The sequence below is a fragment of the Bemisia tabaci genome, chromosome 6 (assembly GCF_918797505.1).
Source record: "Bemisia tabaci chromosome 6, PGI_BMITA_v3".
Classification (NCBI taxonomy): Eukaryota; Metazoa; Arthropoda; class Insecta; order Hemiptera; family Aleyrodidae; genus Bemisia; species Bemisia tabaci.
Window position 1 is genome coordinate 44,879,929 of NC_092798.1, and position 17,855 is coordinate 44,897,783.

A 17,855-nucleotide genomic window follows, 5' to 3' on the forward strand; every position below is an offset into this window, starting at 1 on the left:
TTTTTGATCGAACAGGAATTAAAAGAATAACAAAATTTGACTTTCCCGTTATCACGATGAGTTTGCTTCGTTTTTAGTCGACTTCATTGAGGTTATATCCAGTTGAGTAAACTTCATGCTGCTATGACACAAGCTCACTTTTCGCGCTCAGTCAAACATAGGATGATTAACTAAAACCAATAAATGGTAAACACTCATCTGTTGGGTTTACTTCATCCTAACCATGGTTTGGATGAAATTGATTAAAGTATATTTCAGTGTGACAGGGTAAGGCTTGTAAAATTCTGGAAATGTTTTAAAAAAATTAGTCTCGATTTCCGCTCCTTCTTTAGACTAGCTTCAATAGTTGCCCCATTGCTCGAAAGACATCTACGGGGAAAACATTTTTTCTGCGATTGTTTTGAAAGTAAAAAGCGAAATAGTAAGAAAAACAAAACGTAAACACTCGAAACGAAGATTTTCGATCAGAATCCCTCAAAATGTGTATCAACATGTCGCAGGCCAATTTGTAGGAGGAAAAATTTGAAAGGACCCGTTAAAATACCAAACGAATTGTCAATTTTCTAGGATACACCAAGTTTGGTATGTCCTTAAAAAAGACGTCTGATTTTGTTCGGACTTTGCAAGGGAAAGTAGATTAAAATACCAATTGTTCCTAAAGACCTCTCATAATTATCTCTTAATCTTTTCCTGCCGAACTTTTAATAATTTGTATCTTCAGCACATTTCACAGAGAATTTAAAAAGAGAACCCTAATACTTAGATGATTCGACGCATTCATGCTATCAAGAACTATGTGCATAGGATGACCACACAATATAGTTCCTTGTAGCATGAAAACGTTCAATATAATACTCTATTCTAAAATCAGAAAAAATCCAAGATTGAATGAATGAATGTTCGCTCATCCATGACGGTATAACGCAATGTGCCTGTTTGAATATTAGCCTGCGAGATGAATGTTGAGTTTGAGTGATAGCTTTGAACAACTATACTTTCTCGTATCTCTTGTCAGATAAAGCGAGCACTCCTTTGAACAGATGCGAATAGACTCATTTTGCGCCTTCAACTGTTGAGATACGCAACACGCACGTATGTAAATGTCAACTGCTAGAGCTCGGAAACAGCCATTCCTGCGATACCGTCTCGTTGCGTCGCGTCGCCGCGCCAAGTTTTTGTATACAAAATACAGGGTGATGAATTGAAGCCCTCAAAAAGTTCAAAACAGAAAACTCTCAATGAAATGTATTTGTACTCAAATACTTCTAACTGTGGTTTGATCGTACTGAGAAAAACCCGTAAGAATTAACCGGGGTACCGGAGTACGGTGTCTTACATTATCCGCACGTTTCGGCTCATAGAATTGTTTTTTCGGCTCTGACAAGCGTCAACAGTTCAGTTGATCTTTTTATCCAGTTTGGTTCTTATCACCGAACTATTTTTACGGTTCAGTTTGGTTTGAAATATCGCTTACATAAAACTGAGAATAGTTACATGAACCAAAAACAGTGCGATCTTTAGAGCGTCGCACTCCGATTCTTTGAATCTCAGCACAAACTTCTCCATAAAATATTTGGAAGGACGGAGGAAACACATGGATTCGTCAAGGAGTTAAAAATGCTCAAAAAATATTCACCTACGTGCATTAAAATGAAACTTTGTATCCGGAATTTCGGACGCATTTCGGACGTTCAACGTCCGGCCGAAAGTCTTCCGGATGCAAAGATTCATTACATATATTGCATGTGAGTCAGTACTTCACAAAAAAAATTTAACTGCTGGACTTTGAACTTCATGATAGCACTGAAAAACAATATCGCGAAGCGAGAAATGAAAGCTCTCCGCCTTTACACAATCTAAGCGATAATATTCAAAATTAGTAGAATCAATGCGTTTTTAAGAGGTTCCATTGGTTGGCTGTGCAAGCTCGATTCATCAAACAACCATTTGTGAGATCTCAATAGTATTTGAATCAGTGAGTTCGAAAACACACCAACTCGGGTTTTTTTCGATTTTCACTTTTCTACGGTTTCGTAACACTTACGGATAGAAGCATCTGCACGCAGAAGGAAATTTCGAAATTGCAATGATCGGAAGTGCTCGAAACAGCGACGGGAAAAGGGAAAAATCGAAGTATTTCATCGGAAATACCAATTTTTAGCCATTTTAAGGGAAACGGATGACCATCCGATTTTGCGGTTTTCTTTTTTCGGTTCAGTATACCTTGTACCAACAAGTTATATACAGGGTTATCCAAAAGTCACTGACCACCCCTGTAACTTTTTTCCAAATTGAGATAGAAGTTTGAAACTTTGGAAATGTTCCTCGGTCTAAGGTAGCAACTTTTTGGACCCCCCAAAATTTTGGGGGGCGGCCCCCCTTAAGGGGGGCGGGGGCTAACTTTTTTTTTTCAAATGGCAACCCCCCTTTTGTGATACCTCATTCGAAAGATAAAAAAAAAAGAAAATTTTTGGCGCAAACCGCAAGTCAAAATGTTGATTTTTGACAAAATGGCGGCCGGTCAAAGTTCAAAATGGCGGAAATTTGGCATTTCCGTTTTTTACTGGCGGATTGGTCTGAAACTCGGAATCTAAGGGTTTTTTGGGACGAGAAAGACGATTCTGGCATCGGTTTTCCAGAAAAGTCAGTCCTTTTCAAAATGGCGGCGGTCAAAATGGCGGCCTAGAGCGAGAAGTGGATATTTAGGCTGCTTATCGCTGGATTTGCATGAAACTTGGTATCTGGGGGTATTTCGGCACGAGAAGAACGAATCTTTCATTGGATATCTGAAATTCCGACGAATTTCAAAATGGCGGCTAAAATATGGCGATAAATCAGTTTTACGGCTGTTTACCAATGGATTTGCATGAAATTCGATATCCTGGTGGTTTTTGGCTGGATAAAAAGAAATCTTTCATTAATTCTTGAAATACTAAATAATCGATATCGCATTTCATGCAAATACATCGGTAAACAGCCGTAAAACTGATTTCTCGCCACTTTTTCGCCGCCATTTTGAAATTCGTCGGAATTTCAGATATCCAATGAAAGATTCGTTCTTCTCGTGCCGAAATACCCCCAGATACCAAGTTTCATGCAAATCCAACGATAAGCAGCCTAAATATCCACTTCTCGCTCTAGGCCGCCATTTTGACCGCCGCCATTTTGAAAAGGACTGACTTTTCTGGAAAACCGATGCCAGAATCGTCTTTCTCGTCCCAAAAAACCCTTAGATTCCGAGTTTCAGACCAATCCGCCAGTAAAAAACGGAAATGCCAAATTTCCGCCATTTTGAACTTTGACCGGCCGCCATTTTGTCAAAAATCAACATTTTGACTTGCGGTTTGCGCCAAAAATTTTCTTTTTTTATTATCTTTCGAATGAGGTATCACAAAAGGGGGGTTGCCATTTGAAAAAAAAAAGTTAGCCCCCGCCCCCCTTAAGGGGGGCCGCCCCCCAAAATTTTGGGGGGACCAAAAAGTTGCTACCTTAGACCGAGGAACATTCCCAAAGTTTCAAACTTCTATCTCAATTTGGAAAAAAGTTACAGGGGTGGTCAGTGACTTTTGGATAACCCTGTATATGTAAATATTCAAGCGTTACCTATCTACGTCGAAAAATATAAAATTTTCAGGGCAGGCTATGAAAAATCGGTATCTGAAAGTCAGTGAGAACGAAAACACACCAACCGAGAAATTTTTAAACGCTTAATTCTCTGTCATCAAACATGGTGTATAGATTTCAACTTATGGTGCTTTACAAAGTCTCTAAGTACTTTTCCTTTGGCACCAAAAAGGTTTTTCTTACACTAACTTCTTCGCCCGCTGCGCAGTTTTAGGTGTTTCCTGAACAATTTTTTTTTCCGAGTTGATGTGTTTTCGAACTCACTGATTCATTTGAAAAAGAAGACTGAAAACGACTTTTTAAAACTTTGTCTCGCCGCTAGTGATGACAGATGAACGTCACGTAAAACAACTTGCCAAGTGCGTCAATCGAAGTGGGCATTGTCAGCAGGTTGCCATGCAACTTTTCCATACCAGGTAAATATATTGTGTGGGCAATAATTTTGCGTGTTTCGGGGATCACTACGAAAAAAAAAAATCCTACGAGGAGACCTAAGTCCCAGGCTTGCTTCTGGATTATTGGAATTTTTTTTCTGTATGTTCCAACACAGTTCGCCTAGTGGGATTTTAATATTGAAATGGATGGGCAGTTGTTTTTTCCCGAAATAAAATTCCCCGGTTTGAACACTTTCACTCTTTTATAAACGCAAGTTGTTCCGCCGTATTGCAGGAGTTTTTGCTTCAGTGTGAGCTCCACGCGAATCTATTTCTTTTTTTATGTCCGCGCAACTGAAAATTGATATGGGTCCGTTGCGTACCATGGACGCTGCTAACAGAATTTTTTTTTTGTGTTTTTTTTTTGTTTTGTCGATGGAACATACGAAAATTACGTTGAATATATTGAAAATGTCTAAAGTCCACTCCTTAACTACGCATCGCGCACGTAGCATCATGCACTATCAAATTTTATTCTACGGGCACATTTTTCTTAGCCACTGCGGGGCAATCAGGTTTACCGCGAGAAAGATAGGAAAAACCCTGACCTAAATGAATAAAGAATCTCGCAAATTGAAACACATATTTCTCGCGTATGTATAATTTCAATCGTTCGGAGGTTTTCAGATTGTGCAACACAAATAAATTAGGGAAAAAAGTATACTTAAAAACGATTAAAATCACGGTCTGAATGAGTTCTTAAAATGGTACTTGCTTAAAAGTCACTAGGTTATTTTATGTACTCTGGGAAAATTTGAGACGGACATCAACCTAACAGTGCCCACTGGCGCGGTGAATTTGAAAACCTCTGATAAGACCATGCAAATTCTGCGTTTTTTAATGAATTCATCGAATTCCGGATGTGCTCAGCGTGATTACTTTATTGACCGTATTTTATGTGCGATAGGTACACTGTCCCCACGAAGTGTTCAGCTTTTCGCGGATTTTGAAGCATAGTAGCTGCTGTAAAAGCGTTCTAGCCTGCTTCAAAAGAGCTGAAAAAAAGAAGGAAAAAACAATCGTAGACCATGAGCATTGCCACATGGAGAGACAAACTAATTTTGAACGCATGCTTTGCAAGGAGCGTACCATCCGTCAAAATTGCCAGCCCATTTTTATACGCTGCATGTCATTACGTAGGTTGCATTTGGTGGCGACCAGAGAGTGAAATGTCACCACTCGTTTTTTTTTGTGGCGCTCAAGTAATATGAAGCCATGAAGGTAAACTTAGTCGAGTTTTGAGTTGTGTGAAGGATAGCTCACATATATTTGAAGTGTTCAATTGAAGTAAACGTTCGAATTTCTAGGGATTAAGTTCACAAATGAAAGCGACTACACTGAAGTCATTATTGCCCACCAAAATCTTGATTCAATGTTTCCTGTCACGGTCGGAATCGTTCTTCTCGCATGTATTGTCAGTTTTTTTGTAAGTGATACATTTCAAGTATTGTTTATTGATTTAATTTTATTTCCATGCATGTTAAATTTCTGAAAAAAATATCTCTCCTCATACGTACTTTCTAATATACCATATGAAGATTTAAACATTCAAGTGGCTTTGAAATTCAATAGATAACAGAATGGTTTTTTGCGAGCGCACCCTATTTCCGGCCTCTCGCCCTCGTTACACATACTGTGTCATCCCGACTTCGTATGCGTCAGTACATAACACATATAACACATGTTACTAATCCAAACTAACACACAAAGGTTTTTTGGAAACTAACAATGTAGATTTGTCCGTTTGCCTAGTAACATCCAATGGATAAGTTAAGTTTCTTTACTTAAGGGACTTAGGAAGAGAATCATACCTCCTGAATGCAGAAAAAGTAGGCAAGCTCTGATAGTTTTGTTGCTGCGTTACAGACATTTAAATGCCCCCTCCCTACCATATCCTCTCAAGTTTCACTGCACTAAAAACAAATGCTCAATTGATTGTCTTGGAAATTTCGAGGCTGCTCTGATGTGTATTCAAAGAATGAAGAGACATTTACGGCTCTGATGTAACATTTTGAAACCAAGTGACCCGAATCTCAAGTTGAAGCGTAGTTGAAGACGATATTTTGGGTGTTACCCATTACAAGGATGGAAGGGGTTTTATTTTTAATAAATGTTTTTGAAAAGCTATACACAGGTTTTCGGAAAAGTTTCCGCGAATTTACCCAAATGATCTCAATTAAACGTATCGAAAATCTCGATGCGATATTTACGTTCGTTTTATTTTCTTTTAATGTATCAAAAAAAAAAATTAAACATCATCCGAGTTTCTAAATTGTTACAATGAAGGAAGATATTTTCCCTGTTAACCTTGATAAAAACTGGAGCAGATATTCAAAAATGATAACACGCAGTCCCACCGCATTCCTACACTCTAGCATGCGCTAATATGCAGCTCACGCTAACTGGCTGACTGCACCGCCTTTGGCTCAATGCGAGAAATATTCACGCAGTCTTGGAGGCGCTAATATGGGCTTCACGTCGACCGCACTGTTTGGCGCAATGCGTGAAGTATTCATATAGTCTTGCAGGCACTAACGTTAATATACGTTCAACACCGGCCGCACTATGTTCGGCACGTTTGAGTGTCTTAAAAATGATTTTATTAGAATAGAGAAGATTTTCCCACTTGCGGACTTGAAACTCCGGACCATATGGACCGTATTACTCCCTTTCTCACCCCGTCCATCGAGCTTCTTGAAAATGACTTTATTAGAATAAAGAGGATTTTCATTTTATGATTTTTTTTTTTTCATACCAACTTTTTCCGTTAATTTCAGGAGGCAGGCAGCTTGGAAAAAGCTGTCAGCTATCAATACGAGCGAATATCTAGGCATCACAACAACGAGAATATTGAAGACAGAAAGATTTCCTTCCAATCGCATTGGAGTGGAGGAGGTCACGATGGCAATCAAAACATTATCAATCAGTATGCTCAAAATTCTATCCTAAAAGGTCACTCCGAGAAGCAGAAAACAGACGACCAATCCTTAGAGGATTTCCTTTTTTTGACTAATCAATTTACTACCAGTGTCGATAACAAGTACACTTTTGAAAAACTGTACCACAAATGTCTAAAGGATGCACCGTCAAAGACCAATCAATTTAATGAAATCATTGTGAAAAGCAAAATCGACGCTGATTTAAAAAGTACCCCCTCACCTGAAAATGAATCTTCTATATGCGATACAGAATGTTTAATTAGTATCGTCCGCGAAAAATACGGGAATAATTTTTTGATGCAAAAGTCAGGTCAACAGATGATAGAACACATTGAGCGATTAAATCTCAAGACAACCGGGAAAAATATCGGTTACTTTCCTAGCTATAACGGAGCGAGTCTTCCTGACAAACTGCATGCCCTGACCTGTTTCGTCAAAGCTGTGTCAATGTTTTCCTCTGATTTGGAAGAAACATCATTTGAAAAATCTGTGCCAAGTGTCAAATTGGTGACAGCTGATTACCCAGAATCCTTCCCTCCGAGTCAAAAGCCAGAATACTACGATCAAAATTTGCAATCTAGACTTAGGAAACTTACTCAGAAGGCATCGAGTGTGAGCTCGGAAATTGGCTCAGCAGTGAAAGAGCGTACCATCGACACAGCTGGGAAAGTCAAGGGAGGCGTGAGTGAAGTAGGACTGAGGATCAAAGATGCAGCTATTGATGCTGGGCAAGCGGTACATACGGAAGGCAGAAAAGCAGTCGGAACGGTTGGCAGAGAAAGCCAAAAATTTGCGAGCAAGACGAGTAAGGAGACTAGAAGACTCGCTAGCAATGTCAGTCAAGACGGAAGATCCCTTGCGGCAAACGCTGGTAAAGATAGTCTTCGCAGATTCACATGGCTTAGGTCTATGTTCGGAACGAGAACCAACAGAGGAGACTCTTTCGTCAGCCGGCGGTCGAGTAGCCAATCGCCGCTGAAAGCTTTTCAGAACGATGACCTGTTCAAGTGCATACTTAAAGCCACAAGCTCCTTGAACATACCAGGGCAAGCGGTTAAATCCCTCAAGCAGTCGACAAGTTTCGGATGGAATCTGCTTCGCAAGGTGGCTTTTAACAAAAACAAACGAAAGCTCGGGTCTCCGAACGGTGGCACGCAAGAATCACCCCCTTTGACGGTGGAAAACTTGGTGAAACTAGATGGAATGCGGAAGTTCGTCGAGGAAGTCAAGGGTTGTTTGAAATTCTTCGATCATGACGAGGAGGGTAATTTGAGGATCAACCAGATGTATACATCCGGAGCGACGAAGACGATAATCAAGTGGTACCCGCCGGCTGCCTTAGCCTTAGGAACGGCCAGTGCGATAACGAACAATGTGACGCTGAAGAAAGATGAGAGAGGCGACTTCACGGAATATAAAATAAATCGGGAAGGGTTGATGAAGGATCTGGCCTTGGCCGTCGTTAAGGCGAGTCCAGTCGGTAGAGCCCTGGAAGCTGCTGATACGCTCAGCTCGATAGCGAGGACAGTGACGGGATCTTGACCATAGCCTATGTGATGCAACGGCCTTTTTTGTAAAATGGACCACTATGGACAAGTTACGAAGTTAAGCATTCTAATACATGCTTCCCGACCAAAATTTTACGTAAAACACGATTTATGCTACGAAAATTACTGAAACCAACTCCTAACTAATATATTTGACGTTTTTTGACGCGTGAATCAAACTTCCCGCTCATGATAATACAGTGGTCTACGTGAGTCAAATCGCACACCAAACTTTACCATGTCAGTCCCTGCGGTATGAAAATCGTGCAACCTCAATCTTGACGCTTTGGCTCAGCTATAACAAGTTGTTCATTGTTTGAACAATACAGGGTGGAAAATGAACAGGGTTCGATTGAGAAGTCTGCCGAAACCGTTGTAGTGCGCGATTGGACTCACATACAGTATTGAGTTTCTCGTGAGCGGGAAATTCAAATTTCCCGCAGCCAATGTAAAATAACAACGTGAATTCTTAGTTAGGAGTTGATTTCAGTAATATTCGATGCAAGCCTCGTGTTTTATGTGAAATTCTATTTTAGAAAAATGTATCAGCATGTATAGATTCGTACCTTGTCTAGTGGTCCATTCAATACCCCCACTGGACATCGCTGAAATAATATGATCCTCTATGTAATCCACGTGCTCTTACTAGAGAGCACTTATTTCTTCCTGAAGAAGTTTTCTTGCGGTGGTACTTTTTTCTGTATTTTCTGGTACCACTTTAAGTTATATTCTGGTTGAAAAATACAAATTAAAGTTACCCCGTAGTTACAAACTTGTTGGTTATTTTTTCAACTTCTCTTTAGTATATGTACATGTAGAATCTACATTTTGAAAATATGTATTGCACCAACATTTTTCGACAAACAGTGTATCGCAGTAAATCATACAAGTCTTCATCTCATCCATAACAATTGACTTTGCTTTATTTCATCCTTCCAGGGAGTTCCTGCAAAATAGCTCCAAAGCTCAAAGCAGAAATTTTTTTCTTAAAACTTCGAAATTGCATTTGCAATTCACTCCGTATCTGAAATCACGGGAAAAATCCATACATTTTTTAGCATAACATCGCCAGAATTACAAAATCGAAGTGTGTATGCGATTTAATGCAGATGCGTTGCCGGTTGTTTTTTAAGTCTGTCTCTCCGTAAACCTGAAAAACAAACTGCCCACACGCGAGGTAAATTTAAAATAGTGCGTAACAAACCAAGTAGATCGCGCGTAAAGGAATAGATTTTAGACTTTCTTGATGTGCCCATCATGATAGTTCTTTATCACCGGTCGAGAGTTTAGTTTGCGTGCAGCTGACCCCTTTTAGCATACTGCTGTGCTAAGGAAAAACGCCTTATGAACCTTCAAGCGTTGCCAAATTTCCTGGTGAACTTATGAATATTTTACTTCCAATTTTTCAGATAATTTTGTTCGTAATTTCACCTAGAGTTCCTGAAAATTTCAAGGAAAAATATTCATAAATTTTCTCTAAAATAAACATTTTATCGAAGGAATTTTGGCAATTCTCGAATGTTCATACGGCGTTTTTCTTTAGCACGGCAGAATACGCGGCACGCAGAACTGATCCGTCGTTGAGACTGATGACACTCCTCGAAACCAACACGCCATTTCGATTCTTTTCTTCACTGCTTGCGAATAAAAATCCCGAAAATAGCATTTTCCGCAAAGCCGCCCCCGCGTGTAAAAGCTTTTTCCAGCGAAACCTGTAACGCCGAAGGTTTAGCGCTTGAAAATTCACTCCTTAAAGTCAGTCAACATTAAGCGTAAGCCCAAAGCCCATTAAAAGCTTAGTTCTCGCGAAGAATGGCTCCTAACGAGCTGAAAAATCACTCGGGCCAAGCTCTTGTTTTCCAACTTCCAACTCGAATTGACGCGTTTCCTCGTGCTGCCTTGTTGAGATAGACAGTAAGTGCATTTGCAACATGGGCCTCGGTTAACACATAGCTTTACGCGCTTTGAGGCTCACAGCTGCATGAACTTAGTGCTATCTCCCGCAGCATGGCAGTGTGGGCGGTCAGTTCAAATTGCATGGCGGCCTGGTGACGAGCGAATGCCCTGGAGGAATTAATTTACCTTCGAAATTTCTCTATTTCCACGGACTCAATGCGTCAATGAGTGAGGTGTGAATGAAAGTTCTAAGTCACGTGAGTTAGGTATGGGTCGGAAATAAAACTTATGTTCTTGTTTTGATTTTAGTACCAAGAAATAAGCATCGAATGTGGTAAAACTCAAGCGTGCACTGAAAAAAAAACACATTGGATCTCGAGTCCAGACTCTTGAAAACATTGAAAAGAAAAACTACTCTTGATTCAATCGGATTTTTGCTTGAATCGAAACGAAATCCGCTTGAACTGAGAGGCCTGGTTCTTGATTTAAGCTAGATTCTGATTGAATCAAGAGTAGTTTTTCTTGTCGATGTTTTTCAGAGTCGGGACTCAAGATCCAATGTGTTTTTTTTTCCAATGTGTGTGTATAGTTTCAGCTCTCTATATCCCCTCAAAAATATGTAGTCCCATCAGGCGCTTTGAGAGATGGAAATCAATATCTCTATAATTTATGCCTAATGTGGATCATACATCAAGCTGCAAGGAATTTAACGAGTCACGGTCTTTTGCACAAAAATTTCACCCGATTTAACTCGCAAGAAAAGAGTTAGTTCAAAGTGGCGATTTTTGGCGACCATGATAACCGTGTTTAGTATCCCGTGAAGAACATATTGAATAAAAACGAATTTAGCTATACTCTCCCTCATAAAATTGACGAGTTATTGCGGGCCTAAGACTGACGATCACATCGGTTTAAACGTATCTTGAGGCCTGAAAGAGTTTACTCACCAATAACGAACTTGAATAACGCAAGACTACCGCTGTGTTGTTTTACAAACTTGATACACTGGTCCTCTCATGTATCTACTTTTTCCCGACAGATTTTAAACGCCACACAGTGGAACGAGCTTTCGGAAAAAGTCGGACAGTTTTTTTTTTTAAGTAAACGGCAAATTTTGATTTTGATTTTGTCAGATTTTATATTTTCAGGGGGTGCTTCTGAAACAAGATTCTACGAGAAAACCAAGGGAACCCCTATTAAAAGTTCGACGTTTCGGATTAACGTAAATATGAGCTTTTAAAGTTTTCACTTTTCGTCCAACTTCTCACGTTGACTTGTTCCATCGTGCGCCAGTTTTTGACTCATTTATGAAGGTCAGTAGCATATGTTTAAATGATCAGGAAAAATTAAATAATCATGCGGCTGTAGCTTTGACGCGGGGTTTTTGAGGTATTTTTTCCGGAAAGATGTGACACAAATTTAGGAGAAGGAAACGTGGTTCAAAGTCTCAAAGGCTCTCTTTTTTTCTCGATAAAATCTGTAATCAACGCCCTCCTCAGAAAATGTCTCATTGCAGCCGCTGATTGGCGCAACTTCTTGATTTGCGTGAGTTACAAGTGATTTACAAGTCGCAGTGGTGGCGCGGCGTGCTTTGCGATGTACGATTGATGTGCCACTCAATCCTATGGAAAAGGATGGATAAACGGACCGCGTTAAACAGAGAGGAACCGAGCCACATCAGCTATTGCTAAATTTAATCGGGCAATTTAATTTTTTACATGAAAACGGCTGTGCGGATTTTTGTGCAAGTTTCAGTGAATTTTCTCCATAATACAAAGCAAATTCCTTAAAAGTTTCAAAGGAATCTGCACAGGCGTTCTCTCGTAAAAAAATGAAATTTCCCTGTTAAATTTGGCAAAGCTGATGTGGCTTGGTTCCTTTCTGGTTAACGCGGTCCAAATAGGGTGTTCGCAACAAAAACCTTAAAAATCGATTCTCTACCATAGCTTCAAAGGGAGAAATATGGATAATCTATCGTTCACGCCTCTCCACTGACGAGTGGAAAGCATGTTGACGACATGGTGCATGAGAAATAGTTCATTTGAGTCGTGTACCTGTATATCATGAGATTATCGACTTTTTAATCCCGTGAATGGGCGGAGCGACGAGGAGAGAGCAACTACATTTTTTAAACCAATGTCTCTTTGCGCTTTTCCACTACGTGTAATAATGAGCTCCACTGGAGTAAAAAACCGTATTGCGTTACAATTTTTAGACGTCGCTGGGATGAAAATAAAATCAAGCAGATTTTAGTATCCGTTTAGTGGGCCGTGCGCGCGGTCATTGTGAATGAATTTTCTGCAAGAAACTATTAAAATTGTTTGAAAACATTCCACCATGACTGAAACACTTCAGACATCAAAGCTTGTGAACTAACTTAACTCTCAACGTAACTTTCAATGCGATGATTTCTCGCACGGTCACTTTGGTCGTACTTTTCACAGCTATTTCTGGTTCTTTTGTGAGTATTTCTTTCAATGTTATTTGATTAAGCACTCGTTTCTTTTACTCGAATTCAATGTCTTGCTGAAAGAGGAGCATTCAACATCCCTCCTATGACGACCTTGTAGGCAAAATTCGAATGAAATCTTTGCGAGTTATCTCTAAAGCTTTCGCTTGGAAACTATTTGTCATTAACAAACCTGAAGTTTGCAATTACAATGAGACAAATTTAAAATTTTGCAGCAATAGTTAGCATTCTTCAGATTTAACTTTCACCAAAGCTTTTCTTAAAAATGGCGGGCATTTTCAAATTGAACGATCAGCGTTATTGAATTCGTCAATTCAGACCTTCCATGAAAAAAAAATTAAAAATAAAAATAAATGATAGGATCAGCAGGGTGTCTATGGTGGATTTTCCCGATTCTATCAGGATTTGAGGTCAATCAGGATTTAATACCGATTTCACGAGGATTTGAGAAAAGTCGGCCGTCCGACTTTTTCCTCTCTTCGTCCGAATAATTTTTTTCCGTAAAAAATCAGGATTTGGAATAATTATGAAATCAGGAATTAGCAGTCAAAAATCAGGAAAAATCAGGATTTACCAAAATAAACAAAACTAGACACCCTGATCTAATTGGATGTTGTTGAATTAATTTCAGCATATTTTATGCAAGTAAATCCAAACTGCATGGTAAATTTTTTTCGTCAAGTTTTTTACATCACAATTTTTCTAGGCTAACTTCCGCGGAGTAGTCAAATAGTTAGATCGTAGTTGTAGCTGTTGTGTTTGATTATTGTTACAATGATTACATCATCTTGGTTAGAATATTGTCATCAGATATTCGTTAGATCTCCGATTCAACGTACGTTGACTTTGGTTTTTCTCGCGAGTGGCATGTTTGAATCGTCTGATTCCAATATGAACTACAAACACTAAATTCGTTTATCCCATTTCTTTTACGGGTCCGTTTTAATATTTCAGAAGACTGTTGTCACCGAGAGAAATGACACAAAGCAGAACCAACAACATCTCATTCACCTTAAGGATCAAGGAGAAGATGAAAATCCGAATTCGAGTTTCTTCAAGTCACAATGGGTGAAAAATTACGGAGAAAGGGAAGACTTCAACGTCCGAAATTCTCAGGACGCAGGTTATTTCGACATAAATCGAGCTACCGATCAACCATCACACGAATTTCCAGAATTGGCCGTAAAACCCTCAGTCATCGTTCAGCCACGCATACTCGAAGAAATATACCAAATATGCTCGGAAAATGTAGCAACAGGGGATAGTCAAAATGATGACGTCATAATCAAGTGTAAATCAGAAATTGCTCCAACAAAATTCGCCGATCATATGCAGGATCCAGAGAAAATCGCCAGTTTTGAAGGATTCGATCTGGAATGTTTGGTCAATTTACTCAGTGAGAAGTATGGGAGCAGTCGTTCGCTAAAAGATGGGAGTCAATGGCTCATTGATTTTACCAGGCGTAATTCCGAAAGCAACGTGAAAAGTATCAATTCACCTCCCGGACACGCCCCAAGGTACCTTTTTGGGGAAGTGCATCAAATTGCGTGCTTCATAAAAGCTGTATCTTTGTTTCCCTCCAATTTGGAGCACCCAACCGATGGATCCCATTACAAAAGTGTAAAGTTGGCAACCGCCAATCATGAGACAGGTCTGCCGACAGAGGACGCTGATCAGAATTTGAAAAGGAGGTTGTTGCAGAAGGCTTATAGCACTCTCAGCAACAAGGCCAATTATGAAGCTGGTCAGGGCCTCGCCGCAAGCGTCCTTCAAAACGCCAGAGAAGGAAGTCGGTGGCTCTGGGAGAAAAGTGCCCCTATAAGGGATACCGTAAGCACAGAGGGAAGGAAATACTTTGATAGGGCTGCTTCGGGGAGCAAGTACTATTTTAACGCAGCGTCGAGAAGATTCAGGGGCTCAAAGAGTGCACAAATTCAAGATAATCTAAGTCTAGGCGGTAGATCATTCGCAGAAACTGCACCTGGAGTGGTAAATCATCTTCTTTCCGCAAACGAACGGAAGAGCCCGTCCCGGAATAGGTCCTTCTCGAACTCAGCGTCAGAGGAAAAATTAATACAGGCTCTCAAGAAGGATAACTTGTTCGATTGCCTTCTGAAAGCAGTAAGATTCATCCCCGGTCAAGCTTTGGGACTGGTGACGGAGAATATAACCGGGACGGCCACGAAAAGTTGGGGCTATGTCCGCGGCGTCGGAAATTTGATTTGGAGAAGAGGTGAGAAAAGTCCACGCCGTAGTCCAACCAGCAGTCCGTCGAGGAAACCAAACGGTATCAGCAGTCCATCCAGGAGCCGGAGTCCAACTCGAAATTCATCCAATACACCGCCAAGCTTAACGGACGTGGTGACTGGGCCTGTGATGCAGAAAACGTACGACATGGTCAAGCAGTGCTTCGAGTTCTTCGAGCATGACGAAGAGGGTAAATTGATACTGAATCAGCAGTACGCGGCAGGAACGGCAGAGACTGTGCTGATGAAATTCCCGACGACGGCGTTGATGTTAGGAACGGCTAAGGCCGTAACGCAAAATGTCCGCATGACGAGAGATGCGGACGGAAAATTCAGTGATTATAATGTGGATACCCGGGGGTTGGTCACAGATTTGGGAATGGCCGTCGCCAATGCGTCCCCGATCGGTAAAAGGCTGATGGGTTTAAGTAATACGCTAAGTAGGTTGGGTACGTATGGTACGTTGCTGAACGATGTGGCGAACAGAATTGCGAGCTCTGAAGGGAATCAACCGAAATGATTGAAGGTCCGCCTCCGAATTGAAAAGCACACTGGAGAAAAAAAAACCACTTTGGATCTGGAGTCCAGACTCTTGAAAACATTGACAAGAAAAATGACTCTTGATTCAATGAGATTTAAGCTTAAATCAAAAGGAAATCCGCTCAAATTAAGAGGCTTGGTTCTTGATTTAAGCTTCAATCTGCTTGAATCAAGAGTCCTTTTTCTTGTCGATGTTTTCAAGAGTCTGGACTCAAGATCCAATGTGTTTTTTTTCCAGTGCACGCATATTATACCTAATCTGGAAATACCTATTATAAAGTGAGCTACGTTTTTTCATTCCTATTTGCTCTGCTTTTTAATGTTATTAATGAATCTACTACCATTTATGTATCTTTCCCTCCATTATTGTTTTAACACCAAACCAAGCACTATTATTCTATTTTGATATTCCCTCTAAATTGTAGAAAATATTCGTTACAAATATAGGTTATTATATAGGTTACGAATGATGTATTTTGTTTTTTTCCCTGATTTAAAAAAAACACACGTAAACAAGTAAAAAGGTAAACTCGATCTTTCGTGGCAAAAATGAGTTAAGTCAATGAAATTTTTTTCAAGTTGGGTATCTATAGGTATGGACGCTTTCTCTTTAATCCTATCAGGGCCTACCCTTCCATTGCTCTCAATACTACTGCAAACAATCCAATACCGCTCCATCCTTTGGTTGCCAGAAGCGAGGAACCAAAAAATGTACACAGTACAAGTGAATACAGAAAATTCCTCTTCATATGAACAACTTCACATCTCTGTCGGACAGAAGGCGCAGAAATCTATGTGTATTGCTTTTGTCACCAGATCTTTCCTGAATAAAAATCTGCATTTCACAGATAATAACCATTATTAATTGTTACCAATTATTTTTCTTTTTCATTTTTGACGGAGGTTTTATCGAGTGCCCGCCTGTTCCTCTCAAATTAGTGAATGTCGAGATGGCCAGCTTTTATTTTAACGAATAAGTCAAAAACCCAAAACATTGGAATTTTCGGCCTGTGAAAATAACCGCTGAGCTGACGATGAATCTCCTCTTTTTCGTTGCATATTAGTCCAGGCAAATGAGCCATGAAAGGGGCTATAGCCTGCAAAAATCCCGGGTAGCAATGTTTTCATCGATTCCTATGTAATATTTGACGCTGAATCCGAATTTCAACTTTGCGCCATTGAATTCGGACCGGAAAGTTGCCAGATTTGGCAAAAATGGCCTAAAATCGGCCTTTTTTCCGGATTATGGCCTGTAACTTGCTAAAAATTGATCTGACGATAAAATTAGTTATTTTCAGAAATAAAGCTCGTTACATTTCCTATAAAAAAGTTCCTATACCTTTTTTTGCTCAGGGCAAAATCAAGCGCGCTGGCGGGCTCCAAACTATGAAAAACGAGTAAAAATTTGGTTTTTTGCGGGCTATGGCCTGTAACTCGTCCGAAATTGATCTAACGACAATTTGGTTGTTTTAAAAAAAAAGTTCGTTAAATTTCCCGTAAAAAAGTTCCTATACACTTTTTTGCCGAAGGCAAAGTTAAGCGCGCTGACGGGCACCGAACTTTGAAAAATGAACGAAAATCGCGTTTTTTAGGTTTTTGCAAAAATCCCGGGTAGCAATGTTTTCATCGATTCCTATGTAATATTTGACGCTGAATCCGAATTTCAACTTTGCGCCATTGAATTCGGACCGGAAAGTTGCCAGATTTGGCAAAAATGGCCTAAAATCGGCCTTTTTTTCGGATTATGGCCTGTAACTTGCTAAAAATTGATCTGACGATAAAATTAGTTATTTTCAGAAATAAAGCTCGTTAAATTTCCTATAAAAAAATTCTTAAACACTTTTTTGCTCAGGGCAAAATCAAGCGCGCTGGCGGGCTCTGAACTTTAAAAAATGAGCGAAAATTGTGTTTTTCGCGGTTTTTGCCCGATGTCTCCTGTTTTAATCGTCCGACGAGTGATTTCTGGACAAATTAAGTGCAGATGATAAAATTTACACTTAGTGAAATGAATTGATGTTAATAATAAGGATAACCCAACACATTACAGTATGCGCAATTTTCGCACATTTTACAGAGTTTGGAGCCCGCCAGCGCGCTTGATTTTGCCCTGAGCAAAAAAGTGTATAGGACCTTTTTTAAAGGAAAAACGAGCTTTATTT

General features: G+C 39.9%; 2 protein-coding genes across 2 annotated transcripts in view; both read left to right on the top strand.

Annotated features, from left to right (window-relative positions):
- LOC109042908 (uncharacterized) overlaps positions 1–17,855 on the top strand; it is a 166,674-nt gene that overhangs the window by 122,970 nt on the left and 25,849 nt on the right. The gene's annotated exons all lie outside the window — the stretch shown is intronic.
- LOC109042907 (uncharacterized) lies at positions 12,575–15,915 on the top strand. The gene is made up of 2 exons (XM_019059884.2): positions 12,575–12,901; positions 13,865–15,915. Exons 1-2 carry the CDS (start codon positions 12,845–12,847, stop codon positions 15,674–15,676), a joined length of 1,869 nt encoding a protein of 622 aa, XP_018915429.2. The 5' UTR covers positions 12,575–12,844; the 3' UTR covers positions 15,677–15,915.